This window comes from Caenorhabditis remanei, chromosome III (assembly GCF_010183535.1).
Source record: "Caenorhabditis remanei strain PX506 chromosome III, whole genome shotgun sequence".
Taxonomy (NCBI): Eukaryota; Metazoa; Nematoda; class Chromadorea; order Rhabditida; family Rhabditidae; genus Caenorhabditis; species Caenorhabditis remanei.
The window spans coordinates 13517476-13542265 of NC_071330.1; the positions used below are offsets into that span (position 1 = coordinate 13517476).

General features: G+C 39.2%; 1 protein-coding gene across 1 annotated transcript; it reads left to right on the plus strand.

Annotated features, from left to right (window-relative positions):
- Positions 1 to 4915: 4915 nt before the first annotated feature.
- Positions 4916 to 5637, plus strand: GCK72_011196 (uncharacterized protein; the record flags this gene model as incomplete). Its single annotated transcript, XM_053728281.1, has 3 exons — positions 4916 to 5047; positions 5091 to 5227; positions 5304 to 5637. 3 exons carry the CDS (start codon positions 4916 to 4918, stop codon positions 5635 to 5637), a joined length of 603 nt encoding a protein of 200 aa, XP_053587858.1.
- Positions 5638 to 24790: the final 19153 nt, after the last annotated feature.

A 24790-nucleotide genomic window follows, 5' to 3' on the forward strand; every position in this document is an offset into this window, starting at 1 on the left:
ACGAAACAGCAAAGGGTAGATCAATTTCAGATAGGAATTATGTACAACGAGAAACACATTTTATGGGATTTTTATTACTTTAAAAGTTTTTTGTTTGGGTTTTTTGGGATTTTCGGTGGGAAAAAAACAACGAAATTAGGATTTTTAGATAGAAAACATGCGATTTCAATTGAAAATCATCAGAAAACCCGTTATTTTGCTAAAATAGCAAAAGCAAAAAAGGAAAAAAGAGTTTGGTCACCGGCCGGAATCGAACCCGGGACCCGTTGAGTGAGGTGCACCCGTGTAACCCACTGCGCCACCGTGGTAGAAGCGACGGCGAGAGGTTAAGGGCGTTGATAAGATGGGGTGAAAATGGTGTATGAGGAACATGCGGAAAGTGCGCCCCATTGAGAAAAAGTGAAATTTTGGGGAATTTTTTGAATTTTTGAGTTTTTTGTGGATTTAGTGGTTTTTAAGTGTGAAAATTGTGATTAAAAGAGAAAAGTTACCCGAAAATACCAAAAAAGTGATGAAAATTGGTTTTTTGTGAGAAAATGTATGCAGAACCCGTGAGAAAGTAACAAAAATGCGGGGAATTTGTGTTTTTTTCCAAATTTTTAGGGAAAAAGGGGTTTTTTGGTGTGAAAAATCGGGTTTTCGTGGCAAAAATTAGGTAAAAATGAGTGTTTTAGGGGTGAAGTTTGAGAAAATCGGTATACAAAGAGGAAACTGGGAATCTGAGGTTTTTGTGAAATTTTTGAGTTTTTAATGATTTTTATGGAAAAGAGGGGTTTTGGGGTGTTTTTGGTGTGAAAAATCGGGGTTTTGGGGTAAAAATTAGGTAAAAATAAAGGTTTTAGGGGGGAAAAATGAAGAAAAAGGGGAAATTTTCAGAATTTTCTATCTGCGTCGTTTGGATGGTAAAGCTCTGCCAACACTCAGCTCCTCGACGCCTTCATCAATTGGCTCCGCCTCCTCATCGTCCTCCTCCTCATCATCATAGAATTCGTCGTCGTCGTCATCGTCATCAGCAATCTTCTTCTTCTTTCTTATCGTAATCGGCTCATCACCTTCCTCATCAAATTCTTGATACGAGTGACGAGTACTCGTCGACATCTCGCTTTGCTCTCGTTGATCCTCCGAGGAGCTCTCTGTGCCACCTTGCTCTCTCATTTGCTGACGCTCTCTTTGCTCCTGCTCGACGAGTTCCAGATAGGTGTACACGGTGACTTGACGTTCGACACTTGCCGACATACGCATCAGACGAGGGCACTCGTTTTCCGCGTTTTCTTCCTCTTCGGAGTCGACGCCAAAATCTGCGAGAGCCAGGTTGCCGAGTGGACGTTTTCCTGGAAATAGAATATAGATAGAGGGAGACATCTGGACAGACAGACAGACAGACAGACAGACAGACAGACAGACAGACAGACAGACAGACAGACAGACAGACAGACAGACAGACAGACAGACAGACAGACAGACAGACAGACAGACAGACAGACAGACAGACAGACAGACAGACAGACAGACAGACAGACAGACAGACAGACAGACAGACAGACAGACAGACAGACAGACAGACAGACAGACAGACAGACAGACAGACGACAGACAGACAGACAGACAGACAGACAGACAGACAGACAGACAGACAGACAGACAGACAGACAGACAGACAGACAGACAGACAGACAGACAGACAGACAGACAGACAGACAGACAGACTAATGTTAGGGCAGTCTATAGGGTTTGAGGTTTTTCCGCTTCGATTGAATATTTGGTTTTTTTGTCTTTTGGACATCCTGGCAGACCATCCTACAGACTGACAAAAACAAAATCTTCAAAAATCCGTTTGGTACGGACATCTGGACCTCTCAGACACACCGACAGGCATAAATTCTCAAAACTTCTAGAAAAACATCCGGACACCCCGGATATACATGCGGACATCTGGATGAACGAAGAATCCGAAATACTCGAATTCGTGAAGGTTCTGTGAAGGTTTTTGTCTGTCTGTGTGTCCGGGATGTCTGGATGTCCAGATGCTTTTGGACATCCTGACACACCGACAGACAATTTTCCAAACTACTAAAGTTTGGATATCCAAGCATTCAAGAGGACATCGGGACAAACAGACAGACAGGCAGACGTCAAAATTGAGTGATTTTTAAATTTTGAGTCAAAAACTAGACTTTTTCGAAAACAAAATTCAAAAAAAAGTCAAATTTTGATTCAAAGCCGGTCAAAAAAAACGGGCCGTGACAAGTCTCAAACCCCACTAATGCGTGCTAGTGGACATCTGGACACTTCTACACACACAGACACACAGACAGACTCTAAACTTACGTCTTGGTTTTGGCGGTGGCATCGACGAAGCCGGCGACGCCGTCGGTGTCGGTTCGATGCGAACAACCCTCTCAAACGACTCTCTCATTCGTCTCTCAATTTCCAACTCCTCATCTTGTTTCGCCTTTCGGACTCCACTAATTCCAACCTCCAGTTTCTTAATATTCTTCTTGAATCCATTCTCCACACTATCCGGATTGATAACAACGTTATGAGTGCATCCGTTGACTTTGTAGATTCCGATGAGACGATTGCCAACCTCGAACATTTGATTGCGAAGGGAAATTATGATGAATTGAGCGTTTCGAGTTCTCTCCGAGTTTTTAATGTAACTGGCGATCAGGCGAACATTATTGAGATCCAACGCCGCGTCAATCTCATCCATGACATAAAGGGGCGTGGCACGGAAATGGTGCATGGCGAAAACAAAGCATAGAGAAGCGAGTGTCTTCTCCCCTCCCGATAGGTTTTCTATCAATTTCCAACTCTTTTTCGCTGGTCGCACACTAAACTTGACTCCGCCTTCGAACGGATCTGTTGACTTGCCCTCCTCCACGAATTTCAACGAGGCATCTCCACCATTAGTGATCATTTGATAGAGCATTTGAGTTGTTGTACCCAAGAACACTAGGGCTTCGTTGAATTCTGACAGACGTGCGTGTTTTAGGGAATTCAATTTCTTCCTGTGAGCTCTTAGACTCGCATTTGAGGCGTTCGACGCGTTGACCTCGTTGAGCTGGAGGGAATAGAGCATACAGTATTGAGTGATTCCTTTCTCGTCACACGACTGACGGATTCGTTCGGCATGCCGCTCGAGATGTTCCATGTTGTGTTGGATTTCACATACCCTCTTTTCAATGCTAGTCGGATCGCCACTGAATTTCTCGTAGCGCGTTTTGAAATCGAGCAATCGATTGGTGACTTCTGTGGGGAGAATGATATACTGCTCATCGAGACGATCATGCATATCCGGGTCGTTTTCATGAACGTAGTTTGCCACTGGATCCAAAGTTTCCGGTGTCATCCAACTGTCCTCGATGCGTTCTTGCTCATCCACTAGCTTCGCTACATGGTCCTCGAGGTCATCGTACACTTTTTGACTTGCTTGTTGCGTATACTCGGCGATACGGTGATCGCCTGTGACCCTTTTGTAGTTCTCGAGGTACACATTGTATTCCTCTTCGATGGCGACGAGGGTGATTTGGGAGCAGCGAGCTGCGTCCTGCAATTTATCAAAAAATGTGAAAAATCTTTGAAATCACTTTTCTGTAACTTTATCAGTTTTGACCCACGCTCTACAAAATTTACATTTTCAGATTCAACTCGTCGAGAGCTTTCAGAAAAGTATAAACAAGCCCAGGTTCTGAACATTTTGGGTCCCACCACGAAAACTACAGTAACCCTGACTACGGTAGTTTTCGTGGCGGGACCCAAACTGCTCAGAACCTGGGCTTGTTTATACTTTTCTGAAAGCTGAGAATGAGCTGATTTTGAATATAAATTTCAGATCATTTAAGCTAAAAGCCGCTGAGTTACGATAGAAAATGTCGAAAAAAGATGTTCAAATTCGTCAAAAACAGGATTTTCACACATTTCGAACAAAACAATTTTTATGGAAATTTATTGAGGATGTTTTGAGTATTTAGAGCTAAAAATCACAAAAATAGGTTAAAAACTCGAAAAGTTACAGATTTTCGAAAAAAATACTGAAATTTACATTCGACATTTTCTATCGTAACTCAGCGAGTTTTTGTTTAAACGATCTGAAATTTATATTTTCAGATTTAGCTCATCAAGACGGTTCAGAAAAATATAATCATGCCTAGGTTTGAAGCAATTTGGGTCTCGACGCGAAAACTACAGTAACCCGATATCGGGGTACTGTAGTTTTCGTGGCAAGACTCAAGTTGTTTTAAATCTGGGCTTGCTTATACTTTTCTGAAAGCTCTCAACGAGCTGAATCAGAATATAACAACTATGTCTCAAAAAATTGCTATATGTAATTCTGAGAAACTGGTCAAATTCCCTAAAAACAAGAGTTTTTCAAGCAGCCCAGATTTTCATATATTTTGAACAAGATTTTCAAATTCATCTTGTTGAGACGCTTCAAAAAAGTATAAACAAGCCCAGGTTCTGACAGGTTCGGGTCTCCCCACGAAAACTACAGTAACCTGAGATCGGGGATACTGTAGTTTTCGTGGCGAGACCCAACATACTCTAAACCATGGCTTGTTTATACTTTTCTGAAAGCTCTCAACGAGCTAAATTCAAAAATGATAACGATTTCTCATGAAAATGTTCTAGTTTCGAAAAATTGGTCAAGACACGTACCCAAAGTTCTTCAATTCTCTTCATCATCGCAATCAAATCCTCCGGCGGCCGATCCCTCTCAGCTGTCATCAACCTCTTCGACTCGTCAACTCTCAGGCTCACCAACTCGTCAACCTCTTCCAACTCCATCGTCTTCGCCTCCAACTGTACCGGATTATTGTCAGCCATCGACTGCTCTCTGGCCATAGCCTCTTCCAATCCTCGAATTCTAGAAGCTAGTTGATCCCTCTTATCCTTCTCCTTATCGACGAGCTCAATGAACATTCTCTCGATTTTCGCCGTCGATCTATTGACGATCATCTTCGCCTGCTCCATCGCCTTCTTCTGTTGCACCATCTTCTGTTGGAGTGCTGCTAATTCTCGTCTTTTCGCCTCCATGTCCTCTTTGGTAACCTCATGGACACTTGCCAATGCAATACGCTTAGTAAGAGTGTCGACTTCCGATTGGAGTGCTGGCAACTTTTCATTCAACTCTTCAATGGAATCGTCTAGTTGACGGATTTTTGGCTCCAAACGTTTCACAATTGGAGCACTCTTATGGATTGTGGCCTCCAACTGCTGGATTTTGGTTAGACCAGTTTCCAGATCCCTTTTTAAAGAATCACTTTGAGTTCTCAACTTTTGAATATAATTCCTTTTTTCAGCATTACTAGAAGCCGACCCTTCTGTCGTATTCATCTTATTTGTACTCGGTTTTCCACCGCCTGTCAACGAGCCGTCACGGTTCAACAGGGATCCTTCCAAAGTGCAATAACGGTACTTGCCGACGTACTTGTTCGAAAGACGTTGCGCTTCTTCCAGATTTTTCACGACGAGAATGTTGCCGAGCTGGAAGTAGAACGCGCGGCGGATGTCCAGATTGTCACATTGGATTTGGTCGGCGAGACGTTCCGCTGGGCTGGAAATTATAGAAATTATAGAAAGGAAGTTAATTCGACTATGCTGAATCACAAAAATCAGAAAAATTCTATAAGTTGAGAAAATAATTTTCGAGAGAACTGTACTGAAAGCTTTCTACACCTTCAAAGCACAATTTCGTCTTGCGCCCAGCTTCCAGTGCACTGATCTCAAAAATTAACCAAACAACTTTAAAAAAGTTTGTGATTTTCTGAATCAGCAGTGTTGAATTAGTATATTAGCCAATTTTCAGCATTTTTGACATGTGAATTCTCGAGAAATCTGACATTAAAGCATTCTTGCGCCTTTAAAGTCAGATTTCTCGAGAATTAACAAGTCAAAAATGCTGAAACTTGGCTGAAATATTAATGTAACTATGCTGATTCAGAAAATAACAAAATTCCTGCAGATTGATGTAAGAGTTTTTTGAGATAACTGCACTGGAACCTGACTACAGTGTGTCCAAGAGAAAATTAACAACCTGCGCCTTTAAAGTCAAATTTTTCAAGTGATCAGGAGTCAAAACAGCTGAAAATCGGCTGAAATACTGATTCGACTATGCTGATTCAGAAAATCACAAAACGCTTATATGTTGAGAAAATAGTTTTTGAGATAATTGTACTAGAACAGTACTGGAACTGCCTGCACCTTTAAAGCATACTTGCAAACCGGGTAACTCGCTGAAAACTCAATATTATGAGCTGGAAAATATACCAAATTGTGGTTTTCAGCGAATTCTATATCTTTGGCCTACTTTGGGCCGGATGGCTATTAGATTATGTTCCGCGGACCGGAGAAAAGAGCCAAAAAAGCCAAAAATTGCCAAAAAAAGTCATTTAAGCCCTTTAAAGTCAGAATTCTCGAGAATTCATAAATGAAAAATGCTGAAAATTGGCTGAGATATTAATGTAACTATGCTGACTCAAAAAATCAAAAAATTTCCTTAGCTTGACTACTTTTTCTTCAAGATAGAAGGCTTAGAAGTTGAAGACATGAAAAAAAGCTGCCTAGCAGGATTTTAAAGTCAGATTTCTCAAAACTTTACCGATCAAAAAAGCTGAAAATTGGTCGAAATACTGATTCGACTATGCTGAATCAGAAAATAACAAATTTTTTACAAGTTGACGGCTTAATTATTGAGATAATTGCCCTGGAAACAAAACTTACTACTTATGCTTGGGTTCGTTGATGTGCTTATAACATTCCGGTGTCATAAAATCCAGCTGGAAGAACGTCGACCTCAACAATTTGTGATCGTTGCTCAGATTGACTCCGAGTTTCGCGTCCTCAGCGGTTTTTAACGACATGGTAATCAAGACATGCGCCGAAGTTGGTCGAAATCGTTGCGTCGTACTTTTTAGGGATTCGAGCCAAGTCTCCCTGGAATTTTAATTTAATTACTTAATTGTAATTAAAAATAATTAATAAAAGAAAGAAACTCACCAATCGTCCAACGAATCCGGGGAACTTTCCTTCGTCTTTCAACTTTTGAAGAGCTGCTGTCGACGCGTGTTGATAGACACTCGACTTCTTATCCGCGTGATTAAACTCCTCCAATTCAACTTCCATTTGTGCGTACCTTGTCAGTTGTAGATCACGATTTTGTTCGCAAACAACTAGTTGTTGTTGAGCCGCGTCCAACTTCTTCTTGGCTGCATCGTATTCTGGTCGGATTTTGGCGACTTCTCTAGAAAATGGAAGCGATGCGTTTTTGAAATATGGTATTATAAAATTTGAACTCAGCTCGTCGAGAGCTTTCAGAAAAGTATAATCATGCCTAGGTTTAGAGAAAGTTGGGTCTCACCGCGAAAACTACAGTAACCCGGAGTACTGTAGTTTTCGTGGTGGGACCCGCCTTGCACCAAATTAGGCTTGTTTATACTTTTCTGAAAGCTCGCATCACACTGAATTGGAATCTAACAACGATTTATTATAAAAAAGCTATAGTTCTGAAAAACTGGTCAAATTCAGTAATTTTTCGGTCACCTGATGCAGATGAACTATTTTCCATCAAAAATTAGGAATATTCTGAGTGTTTCAAGATAAAAATCACAAAAATCGGTTGAAAACTCGAAAAGTTACAGATTTTCGAAAACTTACGAAAATTACATTTCGACATTTTCTATCGTAACCCAGCGAGTTTTTGTCTAAATGATCTAAAATTTATATTTTCAGATTCAGCTAATCGAGACGCTTCAGAAAAGTATAATCATGCCTAGGTTTGAAGCAATTTGGGTCTCGACGCGAAAACTACCGTAGTCTTTGTTGGGTTACTGTAGTTTTCGTGGTGGGACCCAAACTGCTCAGAACCTGGGCATGATTATACTTTTCTGAAAGCTCTCGATGAGCTGAATCTGAATATCATGTCGAAAACTCATTCTATTCGAAAAAAAAAGAAAACTCACGCCTGCTCCCTCTCCAATTGTGTCACCATGTTGTTTCTCTTCTCAACCAACTCGTCCAACTTCTTCTTCCCCTCACCATCATGCAACCGCATACTCTTCAACTCATCCTCCAGTATGCTAACCTCCGCCGTCGTGTTCATCAGAGCAGTATTGCAATCACTATACTCTTTCTCCGCTTTTTCACATTTCATCTTTTCCGGCTTTGATTTCTCCTCAGCTCTCTCCAAATTTCTCGTCATTTCCGACATGACAAGATCCTTCTGCCCAATGAGTTCATCCAGCTCCGTCCGCATATTACCCAAAAGTTTCCGGGCTTTCTCCGGTATCCCTTTAAGCTCTTCATGCTCCCTTCTGACCTTATCCTGTTGCTCGAAAAGCCGATTCAATTCGACATTACACGCTTTTATCAACGCCTGTCTCTCGACATAACTCTCTTCCAAATGCACAAATGTCTGCTGTAAATCGATTCGCTCTGTCGTCTGATCTTGCACGATTTGTCTCGCCGCATTCACTTCCAAACTTTTTACATCCGCCTCTTTTTTCGTCTCCATCAATTTTTCCTTCTGCACATCCAACTCTGCTTCTCGAGCTTTCAACGCTTCTTCGGCGTCGGCGAGCAGTTCTTTGTGTTGATGTTGCTCGATCTTGTTGATGAAACCTCTCTCTGAATTCAGATGGTTTTTTGTGTTGATATACTCGATCGCGTTGTCTAATGCGGTTACGAATCGACTTCGCAAATCGTCGTGTCGGCGGCATCTGGAAGAATTTTTGATGAGGATTTATTTTATAAAGTTGTAAATTGTCTGGTTGGTTTCTACTCGTCGAGAGCTTTCAGAAAAGTATAAACATGCCTATGTTCTGACATGTTTGGGTCCCGTCGCGAAAACTACAGTAACCCTGACTACGGTAGTTTTCGTGGTGAGACCCAACTTGCACCAAACCATGGCTTGTTTATACTTTTCTGAAAGCTGAGAATGAGCTAAATCTGAAAATGTTAATTTCAAATCATTTAAACAAAAACTCGCTCAGTTACGATAAAAAATGTCGAATGAAGTTTTTTTTTTTTTGTAATTTTTCGAAAATCTGTAACATTCTCTATCGTAACTCAGCAAGTTTTTGTTTTAATTATTTCAAATTAACATATTCAGATTCAGCTCATTCTCAGCTTTCAGAAAAGTATAAACAAGCCATGGTTTGGTGAAAAGTGGGTCTCACCACGAAAACTACCGTAGTCAGGGTTACTGTGGTTTTCGCGGCAAGACCCAAAGTTGTCAGAACATAGGCTTGTTTATAATTTTTTGAACGCTTTCGACGAGCTCTATCCACCTATACAACTCTTATTCACTGAAAACATCTCAGCAAAGAAAAACGAAAAAAAACGTACGCTGCTGTATACTGTGAACTCTTGTATTCGAGCATAGCCACCCGATGAATGAGTTTCTTGATTGGAACCACGTATCGATTTGTGCCAACAATGTCTTCAATATATTCCAGCATTCCCTCTTCATTCTGATTTTTCGACGTCGGCTTCATCTGAGCGATCGCCTCGACTTCTCCCTGCAGAATCAGGAATCGATTGTGTGATGTGTCGATTCCACAACTCCGTAGCAACTCTTGAATTCGTTTTTGTGGCACGACGTCTCCGTTTAAAAAGTATTGCGATTTCTCGTCACGTTGTACTGAACGCGCGATGATGAATGACTTGTTGGGCGCCACAAAGTATTGCTCCTCGTTCTGGAAAATAATTTTGGTTTGTTTTTGGCTTGTTAAAAATACTATATTTGAAATCTGCTCGTTTTCAGCATTCAGAAAAGTATAATCATGGCTATATTCTAAACAAGTTGGGTCCCGGCACGAAAACTACAGTAACCCTGAGATCGGGGGTACTGTAGTTTTCGTGGTGGGACCCGACTTGCACCAAATTAGGCTTGTTTATACTTTTCTAAAAGCTGGCAACAAGCTGAATTCGAATATAACAACGATTTTTCACAAAAACGCTTTAGTTCTGAAAAATTGGTAAAATTCTTGTAAAACAGGATTTTCACACATTTTAAACAAGATTTCCAAATTCAGCGTGACAAGAACTTTTAGAAAAGTATAATCATGGCCATATTTGAAACAAGTTGGGTCCCACCACAAAAACTACCGTAGTGGGGTTACTGTAGCTTTCGCGGCGGGACCCAATTCGCTTAAACCTAGGCATGATTATACTTTTCTGACAGCTGAAAACGAGCTGATTTCAATTATAATGTTTTCAAAACACTAGGGCTCCATCTGAAAAAGTAAACTCACAATATCCTGAACCTGCTGGAAGTGTATCTCCACAAGCGCTGATTTGCATTCATCTGACGAGTGAATGAGTGCCGACAGCTTTTTGGTACGGATTTTTTGGGCCTGGAAATAATGTAATTTTGAGGGATTTTCGAGTTTTTAAGCTCAAAATTAAGGAAAATTCTCGAAGTTTCTGGAAAAACTGAAAAAAAAACTTACCCTAAACCCAAAAACAAACAAGATCGCATCAATGACATTGGACTTTCCACTACCATTTGGGCCCAAAATCATTGTCAAATTCTTGTGAAACGGTCCGATTTGATGGCGTCCTCTGTATGACTTGAAGTTGTCCACATAGATATCCTTAATGATCATTCTTCTATCATCCGCACCGCCCATCAAATCCTCATATTTTGGTGGGACATAGACATTCAACAGATCCTCATTCTCATCAAAATCTTTGGCTTCTGTCTGCAAACGATACGCTTCTTCGGCGTTTTGCAGTGGGACCACGTCATCGTGGATGTTCAATCTCTTCATTAGACGTTTACGATGCTCCGCATCGAGTTTAATAACTGGTCCGGACGTCGGGATCATTTCATCGTCCGCCGGATCCTCGATTGGCACTGCGAGCGGTTTCCCTTGATGCTCTGGATCGTCAACGGCGCGGCGTTTAGATGAAGATTGCGAGACCATGATGGATGTATCAAGCGGTTTACTGTAATAATAATGAATTAGTGAGTTTTTCGAGCCTACATGATTTTCACACAAAACTATTTTCTTAGAAAATCAGAAATGTTCGGAGTATTTCAAGCTAAAAATCACAAAAATCGGTTAAAATCTCGAAAAGTTACAGATTTTCGAAAAATTACGAAAATTACATTCGACATTTTCTATCGTAACTCAGCGAGTTTTTGTTTAAATGATCTAAAATTTATATTTTCAGATTTAGCTCATCAAGACGGTTCAGAAAAGCATAAACAAGCCTATGTTCCGAGTAAGTTGGGTCTCGCCGCGAAAACTACAGTACCTCGATCTTAGGTTACTGTAGTTTTCGTGGTGGGACCCAACTTGCTCAGAATATGGGCATGTTTATACTTTTCTGAAAGCTGAGAGTGAGTTGATTTTGAAAATATAAATTTTAGATCATTTAAGACAAAACTCGTTGATTTACGGTAGAAAATGTAAATGTAGTTTTTGGTAATTTTTCGAAAATTTGTAACTTTTTGCGTTTTTAACCGATTTTTATCATTTTTAGCCTGGTCGGGAAATAATCCCAATTCAACGGGTTTTCAGAGTTAAATTTTGAATTTTTCGAAGAATTTAGGGCCGGAAAAGTGAGTTTTTGGGGGTTTTTAGGTGGAAAATGAACCTGGCGAAGGTAAGAAAATTATTTTGAGGTCAAAATTAATGATTTTCAATATTTGCAGGGTCGAAATTTGCTGAACATCACGTTTTTTGCATCGAAAAATCTATTTTTGGAGTGGAAATTGAGAACTTTCACGAGCCCAGTTTGCATAAAACTGGCGATTTGACCGTTTTTTTCATTTTAAAATTCGGCTTTATGGGCAAAAAGAGATTTCCAGGGGAAATGGGATTTTTGACATGAAAATGATTTAAAAAAGAGCAATTTTCAAGGCAAACGGGGACAAATAGTATGGGAAAGTTAAATGGTTTCGAAACGTCCCAGATCCCTTTATAAAATTATTTTAGAAAAGATCAGGAATGGTAAAGAGAATGATAGGTAATGATAAAGAGTGATGAAGAGAATGATAAAAAGAATGATAGAGAATGGTAAATAGAATGGTAAAAAAAAAGAAAATAGAGAAAGAAATTACTAAATTCGGCTGGAAATTGAATGAAATGAGCCAAAATTTGAGTGAAAGCAGTCTCGAAATTGAGAAAATGAGTTGAAAAAACCGTAAAGAAAAAGTTAAAAATTACAAAAATAGGGAGGAGCATGATAAAGAAAAATAAAAAATGGTAAAAAGAATGGTAATGTCTTCTCGTGGCGACACACTAGCCAAGACACATACATTCAAACGAAGAAGGCGAAGAAGAGACAGCAAGGGGGTGTTTGGGTGCGTGCGTGCGCGTCGCGGCACCGATCTAATAGTGTGGGGGTCAGAGAGACGCAGACGACTAGGGGGCGGAGAGATAGTGTGGGGAATGGAGGGGGAACGGGAAGCGGGGGTGAGAGAGGAAAATGTTGCGAACGAAGCGAATGGTGGTTGGAGGGGCACAAATGTAGTGTTGAAGGATGGGGGGATGAGGGGAGAGAGAAGAGAGAGAGCGAGACGGGTAGAGAGTGGTCAGAAGGGGAATGGGGAGGAGAGATGGATGAAGATGAGGATATAGATGAGGTGACGCTATGGCTGAAGAAGACTGAAAATCGGTCTGGAAATATGAGAACTTTGAAGGAAAGCCTGGGAGAGCTATGGCTGAAAGTGTGGGACATAGAACTAACGAACTGGAGCAGAAGGCTGAAATTGGAAGGTAAGTATGAAATCGGTTAATGATATCAAAAAATATCAAAACGTCAAAGAAGTCATGTACAGTACCGGACAAAAACCTATCAATTTTTGCCGTTTTCAGTTAAAATTGCCCAACTTTGAGGTTGTGTCATGATAATTCTGATTGACCCATCAAATATATGGCTAATAAAATATAAATAAAATAGAGATCAAAAGTACAGCTTCATTTTTGTTGTTGACAACTTTTTTGTACGGACACTCCCTAGAGAGTTATGGTCATTTTAAGACGGCAGTTCAAAAATCGCGCTATTTTGCAATGAAAATGGTCTACGTTGTCCATAAGTAACTCTCTATGAAGGGTCCGTACAAAAAAGTTGTCAACTACAAAAATGAAGCTTTACTTTTGATCTCTATGATTTATTAGTAATGTACTTGATAGGTCAATCAGAATTACCATGACACACCCTCAAAGTTGGGCAATTTCAACTAAAGATGGAAAAAATTGATAGCTTTTTGTCCAGAGCTTTCAAAAAGTGACACTTTTAGTTAGTGTAACTCTTCAGGTCAAATATTGGGCAGAATCTGAAAAAGACGAGGGAAGCTTGAAGGTAATGTGTTGAGTTGAGAAATTGAGATATTGGCTGAAAATCGATGAGCCAGAAGAAAAGGAAAATCGGACGAAATTTGTTCAAAAACACGATGGAAATTAAGCGAAATCTGTAAAAAATAATGAGCCAAGTGGTGCCGGTCTATCTCGGTTCCCATTGGAAATATCAAAAAGTTGTCAACTGATAAAATATAGCTTAATAGTCATAGAAAATTTCTTCAGTTGAACAGATTTTCATATCATTAAAGACAGCCAAGATAGAATGCTCCAAACTCTTGGTAGAAGTCGCTAAGAGCTGACACAGAAAGTTGCAATTGGAAGCTAGGTCCGACAGTAATGATGAAAATGAAAAAGTAGTGAAAATGGAGAAAAAATGAGCAGAATTAGATAAAAAACAAGGAAAGATGACCAAATTTAGGCAAAAACTGAGCAAAAACAAAAAAAAATTAGTCGAAAAATGACAAGTGGCTTGAAATTTAGTGCGAAAAATGGATTAAAAAAAAGGAGAATAACAAAAATCTACTGGAAATTGAATGAAATGATACCGAATTTAAGGAAAAACAGTCTAAAAATAGAGAAAATAGCAAGAATTCAAGTGAAATTAGCTAAATTTTTGTGAAAATTAGTAGAAAAATGAAAAATCTGTTGAAATTTTTGAGAGAAATTTGCTAAAAATAGGGTGAACATAAGCAAGAATTATTGAAACCTAAAGGAAATTCGAAGAAATAACCAAAATTCGGTTGAAATCAGACAAGAAATTGAGGAAATTAGATAAAAAGATTAAGAAAATGGGAAGAATTGGCTGAAAATCAACTAAAAATCGAATGGAAGAACCGAAAAATGAAAAAAATGGCAAATTTCAATTAAATATGTCTAGAAATTGAGATATTTGGCTTAAAATTGAGTTTAATTGACTGAATTTTGGAAGAAAACAAAGAAAATTGCATGAAAATCTGCAGAAAATTGGATATATCGAGTGGAATCGGTCAAAATTAGCAGAAAAATGAGTCAATCAGCATCTTAAATGGGAGACAATAGCAACAAATTAAGAGGAATTAGCTAAAAAATAGTGTAAAATGACTAAAATCGGAAAAGAAACTGGCAGCTTTTTGATAGAAATTGCTGAAATTCGAGCTGGACCCTACACTCAATCCTAATCTCAAGACCTGCCCCATTAACTAATGAGTACGCCTTCTTTTTCTTCTTGTCCAACGTATTTTTGCGGTCATCTTTCCCCATATGAAGGCATGTGTGTGTTTATTTGCATTATGTAGTAGAGTAGCCTTATGAGAAAAAAAAACGAAGAAGAAGAAGGGGGAGAGAAGGAGCATACGTACATAGCAATATGATGACCCAATGACACCCCTAGAGTCTCGTTCTGTGACAGGACGATGGTTGGTTAGATATAAATGGGTGCACAGTGAGGGCTGCCTGTTTTCAGACTGAAGGCAAGAAGGGCATGGTTGGGAAGGTCTAGTCTAGCGTAGCCTAAGATACCTTAGCCTCATTCAGCCAGGCCTAAGTTTGATGGCTCATAACTCGGGCAGCGTGACCCTTTCGCAATTTTTCTTGCAGATTTGGAATCCTCAGCGTCGTGTACTTCCCTTGTACGCTATCCTCGCCTAATTGTACGATAGCCTAACCTGTGTTCACCAAATCAAGTTATAGAGCTCATGCTACAGTACGAAAGTGTCTTGACCTAGCGTGACTAACTGATATTGAAAGTATCTCTGAGCCACTGCTATGGGCGCGGGTCGCCTCATCACGACGCCGTCATAAATGAATCAATGAGAGCCCCCGAGCCCCGAGCCCACGGCGCCCGTTGTGAGGGTGTGTGTGTGTATGAGCAACGTCGTCTTCTTCTTCTTCTTCTTCTTCTTCTTCTTGTCTCGCTCTTCTCCAAGGCAACACTGAACTGACAACAGGAGAAGACGAGTATCGCTTTGTGTGTATGTGCATCGCAACGGCTAGTTGGATAGCCAATCGATTGGAGTGGTGGAGAGAGAGAGGAGGAATGGTGTACTTTGTACCCCATGGGGGTATAAGGGTATAAGGACAACGTGAAGACATGGAGAGAGGCTCGTTGATGATTGGCTAAGATATGAGATGACGTAGATAGATAGACGGATGGTTTGCTAGAGAAGTGTTTGAGGGAGTTGGGTAGGGGGAGCTCAGAGAGACCGGGTAGATGGGCTATGGTGTCAAATAGCTGCTAGAATAGCTGTAAGACACGGTGCTTACAGATTGGAAGCATGTGGGGCGGTCTAGCGATTGTCGGGCAGTTGACTCAAGGGGATTTGAAAGTATAATTGGCCATGGTCTTGTTTCTGAGAGCCTGACCTGACAGTCTCATGGATATACCAACTATACCAACCGGGCTACAGTACCGCTCAAAAGTATATTAAGTTTTGCCTTTTTTAGTTGAAAATGTCCAACTTTGAGAGTGTGTCATAGTGAAACTAACTGTCCCACAAAATAACTTATTTTGGGATCAAACATACCAAGAATAAAACTCCATTTTTGTAGTTGACAATTTTTTTGTACGGACACTCCCTAGCAAGTTGCATATCGTCTAAGTAATTTCTCCTTCAATACGACTCTTTTCAGTGCAAAATAGTGCGATTTTTGAGCTGTCGTCTTCAAATTACCATACCTCTCTAAGGAGTGTCCGTACAAAAAAGTTGTCAACTACAAAAATGAAGCTCTATGTTCGATCTGTATGATCCATTAAAAATCTACTTGATGGGACAATAAGTATTAACATGACACACTCTCAAACTTGGAACTTTTCAACCATAGTTGTCAAGGCCCGGACAAATTGGCGCGAAAGTCAAATTTTTTTTGAAATTTTTTGAAATTTTTTGAATTTTTTCGCGAAAAAGTCAAATTTTCGACTATCATCTAGAATTAGAAGAAATTCTGAAAAATAGTCAAAAATGGCCACATTTTCGATGAAAAATTGAAAAAAATTGGAAAAAAGGTAATTTTTTGAAGCCGGGCCTTGACAACTATGTTTTCAACTGAAAAAAACCAAAACTTAATATACTTTTGAGCGGTACTGTAAATGCAATACCCGTACTGAATAGGCGGATGGTCTGGTAGGGATATGTAGAGGTTACACGAGAGATGAGTTTGCTAGGGGAGCTCAGATGGATCGGATAGTCAGGCTAGCTATGGGCTAGGTCTGCTCAGATGAGAATTCAAAAAAAAGCAGACTGTCTCAAAAACAACCGGCGCCAGACACCCTGGTGCCAGCCGCCTCATCTCCCATAGCTAATAGCACATATACATCGTGCCAGTCACTCCAAACTCCGATATTCAAAAAGACTGTCGAAAATAACAAATAACACATTTTAATAACATGTTATACACCCAATTCCTTCTCATATTCAAAAATAAGAGATTGGAAAACAACTCAATTATGAGATCTCTCTTTGTCCCGCCCAACAATATTTTGCGTTACGCCGCTTCTTGAGCCATCTGCTGTATATCCATAGGGATAGGTATATCGGAAGGTTCAAAAAGAGCAATTAGAGAGACGCTTATTAATTGGAAGAGTGGAAAACAGATAGGTGTAATTATGTAGACGAGATGGGAAGGAAAAGATAGGGTAATTAAAAGATTCAAAATCTGATAGTGAGAATGTGAAACATAGGTGGGACCAGGGCTGCAATTTTATATAAAAGTTTCCAGCCATCTTCAGGCGGTCTTCTAGAGGGCCCACCAGAAGATAAATCACTGGGGAACTGAAGACACTGAATCTGTACTTGAATTTTGTATAAAAGTACAGTGCGCGTCATAAAGATAGGACACCCCCCTAAATTTTGACGTTTTGAAAAATCCTGAATAGTTATCAAAAATCGGTGCGTGCAGTTCGATTTAGCGACCCTAAAAACCCTGGGAGACAACTGATTGTTTAGATTGAGCAACTTTGAGCAGCTCTGTGCTCAAAAGTCACTTTTGAGGCCGCGTCATAAAGATAGGACACCCCCTATTTCAAAGTTGAAAATATTAATTTTCAAGGTTTGATTTGTTATTCCGGATACAGAAATATTGGAAATTTATTGGTGTTTCCATATAATTCAATAGTAATAATTTTTTTTTGAAAACATTCAAAATAGGACTAATTAAAGCACTTTAAACAATTTCCTATTGAAAAATTCCGCATTTTTTAGGCAAAAGGGTCGAAAAGTACTGCTTTTTGGGGGTGTCCTATCTTTGTGACGCGGCCTCAAAAGTGACTTTTGAGCACAGAGCTGCTCAAAGTTGCCCAATCCAAACAATCAGACGTCTCCCTGGGTTTTTAGGGTCGCTGAATCGAACTGCACTCACCGATTCTCGATAACTATTCAAGATTTTTCAAAACGTCAAATTTTAGAGGGTGTCCTATCTTTATGACGCGCACTGTATACTTCGTTGAATCGAGGTGAATTATTTCTAGACGAAGGAGGGAAAGCCAAAGGTAATGATGTCAAATCATAGGAAGTTTGTATCTATACTTGACGTCCTCAAGGCGACTTGGCACAGCTAGAAATTGTCCGAACTGGTCGAATGCTGGTTAGTTGTAAAGATCTCGTCAAGAGCTACATTTCTGTAGTTGACAACTTTTTGATAGCGCTCTTTCCTCTGGAGTTACAGCAAGCAAACTCTAGTGAATGGGACGCCCTTTTTCAACCCACTGTAACTTTCCAGGGAGAGCGCGCACCAGAAAACGGCCAATTACAAAAATGTAGCTCTAGACTTGCTCTATCTAACCATACCAATTTTTTTAGGAATGCGCTATTTTAAAGGGTAGTATCGGGGTTTCAAAGTATGCAATTTTTGAGTTGAAGTTTCAAAGCTCAAGCCTTCCTTCACCATCGTCATACGCCGTGTTTTCCTTACTTTTTTATGGTTTCTTGTCATATACACTCCCAATTGTTCCCATATTTATCTAATTTTAAATAGTTTTGAATTTTTCGCATTCCCCCGTCTCACTTTTGCACACGCTCCCCACTCTTTCTTCTCTTCTCGCTCCCCCGCCGCCAACCTCCACTTTCCTCTATGCCATCCACACCCCTATTTTCTTGTCGGTGAGATGGCCGAGCGGTCCAAGGCGCTGGTTTAAGGCACCAGTCCCTTCGGGGGCGTGGGTTCGAATCCCACTCTCATCAGCTTACTTTTTTTGTTTTTTGTGATTATTAGAATTTAAGTTTTCTGATATTTTAATGATTTCGGATCCTATGAATATTCGTTTTGCGCCTTCTGTGACGTCTTATGATTTCTCCGTTACGTTTTCTGACTTCTTTGTGGTTTTCTGATATTTTTGAGAATTTTAAATTGAATTTTGAATTTCTAACACTCAATTCTCTCAATTTTTGTTAATTCCTGCCTTATTTTCACTTATTTTCTCTTATTTTCATCGAAAAAATCGCGAATAATCCATTTTTCAACTTTTTACTACAGTAATCTTAAAGGCGCACGTCCCAATTTCTTGTCCTGCGTCCCACCACGAATACAGTTTCTCATTTCTTTTTTCACCGCGATTTTTAAATTTTAATTGCCTATTTTTCGGTTTTTCGGCTAATTTTTCACCGATTTTCTTGATTTTTTCACTTATTTTAATCAATTATTTTGCAGAAAAACAAAATTATGAATGAAATACCTTCGATTCTTCATTTGCACCTCGATACTCGACAGATGCGAATGCGTAAGTTCAAAAAAAAATGACAAATGATGGAAAATTTGTGAAACTCTCAAATTTACTGCAAAAATCGGCGTTTTTTCAGTGAAAAATGTGCTAAAAATAGCAAGAATTTGTGAAAAAATCGATTTTGGATGATTTTTTCCTCATTTTTTTGCTTTCTGTGGATGAATTTCTGTGAATTGTGTCAAATAATCAGTTATTAATCTGAAAAATCTGATTTCTCTCCGTGGAATCACTATTTCCATCAAAGTATGCCTTTTTCTGAAAAAACTGAAATTTTCGTTGCAAAAAGTGCAATTTTTTAAGTTTAAGTGCTCAATAAACGTTTTTGTTTCTTTTTTTTTTCATAAAAATGCTAATTTTTTCACCAATTTAGAATTCTACTCCTCATAGTTCATCATACTCAATTTGTATTGTTTTTCATCCTCATCTCCCAGAATTTTTCACCTTTTTTCAATATTTTTAACTAAAAAATGACAATAATTGCCGAAAAACTCACTTTTCAGACACTTCTCGAAATGTTTTTTGTTGAATTTTCTGATTTTTCCGGTATGAAGCTTTAAAAATATATTTTCGCAGAGCCCTGATCTGAGAGCGGCTCAAAACAGTAGGGGAACTGTTTAGATAATCTCTTTGAGCCTATTTTAGCGGTATTTTCTCATATTTATAGTGAAAAATTGACAAAAATTATGGTTTTTCGGGTCAAAATTGCGGAAGAATTGGATTTTTAGTTCAAAAATCACTGATACTGCGATTTTTACCCCCCAAAAGTGTCAATTTTGAATGAAAAATCGGCTAAAAATGCCGTTTTTTGGGTGAAAATCGTGAAAAAAAATCACATTTTTTGCTCGAAACTCAACAAGTCTTTTTCAACTGCAGAATGTCCTTTTTACCGAAAATTCTGCTAAAAAAGCTTGAAACACCTATTTCAGCATTGCTTTGCTCTTTTTTGCGCTTGAAGAGTCGAGTTTTTGCAGTGCTGAAATTATTGCTCATCCCTAATTTTCCAGCATCGATACTTGCAAACCAAAATACTTTTTTCCCTACAGAATGTGCTCAAATTGGCGAAAAAATGTGATTTTTTGATTTTTCATTCCTTATTTTCATTCTGTCTCATGTTTCCGTTCCTAATTCCTCTCGTTGGACGATTTTAGATGCAAAAATAGCAATTTTCGTCATATTTTAGGCCTAAAAATGCGGAAATTTTGGATTTTTGATGTCCCAGATTGCTATGAATCATCTTTCGCAACGATTCTTCTGTCAAAAGTTCAAGTTACATAATCTTTAGACTATTTCGACATTTTTTTTTGTCAATTTTTGACTAAAAACGGCCATTTCCCTCCCAAAATCGCAGTTTTGGATTCCATAAGCCTTCTGGCTTCTGAATTTCAAAAAATTAGTTCAGAAAATGCTCAAAGAACGATTTTCGGACACATATTCAGATTTTGATTGAATGCTGAACTTACAGTGGCTATAGAGTCGGTTTACTGTCGAAAAAGCGTGATTTTTAGAGTTTTTGGAACGTTTTTCCACGAGATTCGTTCATTTTTAGCGATGTTTGCGCATCTAGGACTGATTCTGCTCATTTTGATAGTATTTTTTGCGGTTTTCGGACTATTTCTGATTCCGTCCGTTTTTCTTTTTTGCTTTTGATTGAATTCGAATTTCGAAAGTTTGAGTTGGAACCTAGCCTAGAGGCTCCGGATGCTCATTCCTAACAAATCGATACCGAAAAGCTCAAGTTTGGACGATTTTAGCTACCGAATTGTCGAATTTTAAGTTAAAAACTCCAATTTTCGGTCATTTTCATGCCAAAGACAGTTCCGCGCTCCCAACTAATGTATCGTTCATTCTCATATTTCGTGTCCGTTTTGTTCCCCTCGCTCCCCTCCGCCGTGACGGGAAACATTGACGAAAAGAGAGGGATTCATAACTTGGCTGGTGGCCAACATATACACACACTCCCCCCTTTTTCACTCCAATCGAACACACAGAGGTCGTCATTCTCGTTCTCTCTGCTGCACTCTCTCCATTTGACACACTCTCTCACTCTGCGCCTCACACGCCTCACCACAACGGTCATTCGATTCATCTCTCGTCGTCTCGTCTCGTCATCTCCACACTCTCTCCGTACTCGTGTACTCTCTCTTCGACGCCTCTCCGAGGGGTCCCGTCCAACACGCCGTTCGTTTTCTTCCGGCACCCCCGAGAGCTTACTTGGGAAGTCACTTGGCGAAGTTTTTACTACTTTTTGAATGGAGATTTTGGCTTGAGAATCATCAAAAATCGGAGTTTTTGTCATAAAATTCGGCGGAAGTTGCTCTAAAATCGTCTAAACTAGAGATTTTTGGTATCGATTTGCTTTGAACGGAGCTTCTGCACCGAAAATTGCAGTTTTCGGCCTTAAATTTTGACGGAAGTTGCTCTGGAATCGCCCAAATTTGAGGTTTTTGGTATCGATTTGCTTAGAATGAGCTCCCGAGAGCCTCTAGAGGTTTTTAGCACTGAAAAAGCTGAAAATTTCGCCCTGGACTATCTGAAATGAGGTTAGACGCTTTTGGGAGCTTCCAGGCCCTTTAGAAGTTGAAAATCCATATTTCAGAAGCTAAAATTTTTGGTTTTTGATGTCTCTGATGTCAAAAGTTCTAATCTAGACACTTTTTTGTCGATTTTTCACTAAAAAACGCTCATTTTCCCTCCCGGAATTGCAGTTTTAGAGAATTTTTGGATTCCAGAAGGTTTCTGGCCTCTGAATTTTAGAAAAGAACGATTTTTGGTCTCAAGAGATGTTTAAAATGAGATTTTGAGCTCCAGGAGCACCTGAAACCATAAATTTCGAGTTTTCAGCTCTGAAATTGCTGGAAATCTCGAAATCACTGGTGAAGACTCATTTTCTACCGGTTTCAGTCATTTTCAGTCATTTTCAATGCATTTTTTGCTGAAAATCTGAAAATCCCTCTCCCTGATGTTTCAGATGAGTATTTCGTGAGATGACTCATCCCACAGGATAGATTTTGACAAAAAAACACGTCGTTATGTCAAAATTGTTACTTTTATCCGATGAAATACAACCGATGGGTCTAAATGGCTGGAATTCGACCAGAAAAGAGCCAAAAACTCGATTTACATGACAAAAGTGCATTGAATCGAGTTTTTTGGTTATTTTTTGGCCAATTTTCAGCCATTTATGCATCTACCCACGAAGAAAAAGTGTACCATTTAATGCATTTTTTAACACTTTAATTCTATTCACGAATGCAAATTAATGCATTAATCTGCTGTTTTGTACAGTAATCAGAAGCACTGAGAAAGTTGTCGGCGCAAAATATCGCAAGCTGAAAACTCAATGCGCCTTTAATTTTTTATGTGGATTTACGGGCAACCACACAAAAATTAAAGGCGCATTGAGTTTTCAGCTTGCGATATTTTGCGCCGACAACTTTCTCAGTGCTTCTGATTACTGTACAAAACAGCAGATTAATGCATTAATTTGCATTCGTGAATAGAATTAAAGTGTTAAAAAATGCATTAAATGGTACAATTTTTCTTCGTGGGTAGATGCATTATAACCCTGAAACTTATGTATCATCAGATTGGACTGTATTTCATCAGAAAAAAGTCATAATGACGTGATTTTTACAGTTTTTTCTGTGTATTCTGGAACCTTCTTTCCCCATTTTACAGTCAGATGATGATATTACTTGAACTGGTTTATGAAGTGATTCTCATAGCTTTTGGCGTCCAATAGTCTAGTGAACCCCCGACCATGTGATGACATTGTATCGAAAAGCGCAGAGATTTTCCCATTCTGTTTCCTTATTTGAACAGAGAGAAGTCACGCGTTTTTTGCAACGTTTTGGAAGCGTGCAAGTTTGGAGATCGATAATAGAGGCATCTGGAGTTAGATTATGCTTCTAAAACCGTCCAAACTTGAGGTTTTTAGTTGAAAACGACCAAAAATTGAGTTTTCAGCCTAAAATTTGACGGAAATTGCTACTTTTAGCATCTAAAATCGTCCAAACTTGAGGTTTTTGGTATCGATTTTGTTCAGTATGAGCTCCCGGAGCCTCTAGACGAAGAGTTGAGGTTTTTGGCACTGAAAAGGCTGAAAATCTCACATCGGAGCATCTGAAATGAGGTTAGACGCTTCTGGGAGCTTCCAGACCATTTAGAATTCAAAAATCCATATTTCAGAAGCGGAAATGTTTGGTTTTTGATGTCCCTGATGTCAAAAGTTCTAATCTAGACACTTTTTTGTCGATTTTCACTTAAAAACGCTCACTTTCCCTCCAGGAATTGCATTTTTAGAGCATTTTTGGATTCCAGAAGGTTTCTGACCTCTGAATTTCAGAAAATTAGTATTGAAAATGCTCAAAGAACGATTTTCGGACACATATTTAGATTTTGATTGAATTCTGAACTTCCGGTTCATTTTTTAGCGATTTTTGGGTGTTTTGGACTGATTTTTCTCATTTTGATAGTATTTTTGATGGATTCCGCCCCGTTTTCTGTCACTATCGTCTTGAAAACAGAAAAAACCATCCGGAATCAGATTATGCAAAATTTCGCAAGATTACTGTCAGTTAAGATAGATACTCGTGATTTTTAACAGTTTTTGTCGATTTTTTTTGTGATTTTTCGAGTTTTTTGTCAACTTTCAACCCATTTTCATTTCTCTCAATTCTCCGTCATTACATGCTGAGTATATACTGGATGTAGTCAACCGTAATGACCCGATTAAGTGTGTTTTGTAAAAGTTTCCGGCTTTTTTCTCAACTTTTTTGTGAGATCTCATCGGATTTTTTATGGTTTTAGCAATTTTCAGCGATTCAAATGAGGTCTGATAGTGATTTAAAGGGGTTTTCTTCATGTTTAGCCGTCCGTGTCTCTTTTCGTCTCAAAAATGCGCTAAAGACGCCCCAGATTCTATTTTCCCTGATTCTTGTACCGAAAACTCAATGGAGCGCCAGTTGATTCTCGTTTCATCAATTTTTATTGAAAACGCGCCAGAGGTACCCCAGCTACCGGTTTTCAATGTCTCTCTAAAACGCGCCAAAGGTGTCCCAGACTCCAATTTTATTCTTAAATCACAAATTTTCTCGATTTTTCATCTTAAAAACGCGCTAAAGACACCCCAGTTTTGGTTGATTTATAGAAAACGCGTCAATGAAGCGCCAGCCGGTTTGAGTTTCGTAATTTCTATTATTAACGATAAATCGCGCCAGAGGTACCCCAGTCACCAGTTTTTTTTTCATTATCTCTCCGAATACGCGCCAAAGGTGCCCCAGACTGCAATTTCATTCTTACTGTCGAAAAAATAAAGTTTCGACAAGGATTTCAAAAAAAAATTTCGCGGGCTGGAACAAGCAAGCGCATAAAGTTCTGGGCGGAGCTTAAATCTGCAAGCGGCGCGGTTCTTAATTTGAAAAAAACAACTGAAATTAGAAATGCGGCGATTGCAGTTTAAGCTCCGCCCAGAACTTTATGCGCTTGCGTGTTCCAGCCCGCGAAATTTTTTTTTGAAATCCTTGTCGAAACTTTATTTTTTCGACAGTATTTCTATCACTCTATCATCAAAATCTCAAAATTTCTCTATTTTTCTGCTATTTACACGGAAATTTTGTGAATTTTCATCTTAAAAACGCGCTGAAGACACCCCAGTTTCGGTTTTCATTGATTCATAGAAAACGCGCCAATGGAGCGCCAGCCGGTTCTCGTTTTGCCGATTTCAAGGCTGAGAAACGCGCCAAAGGTGTCCCAGACTCAAAAATCTCATTTTTCTCAATTTTTC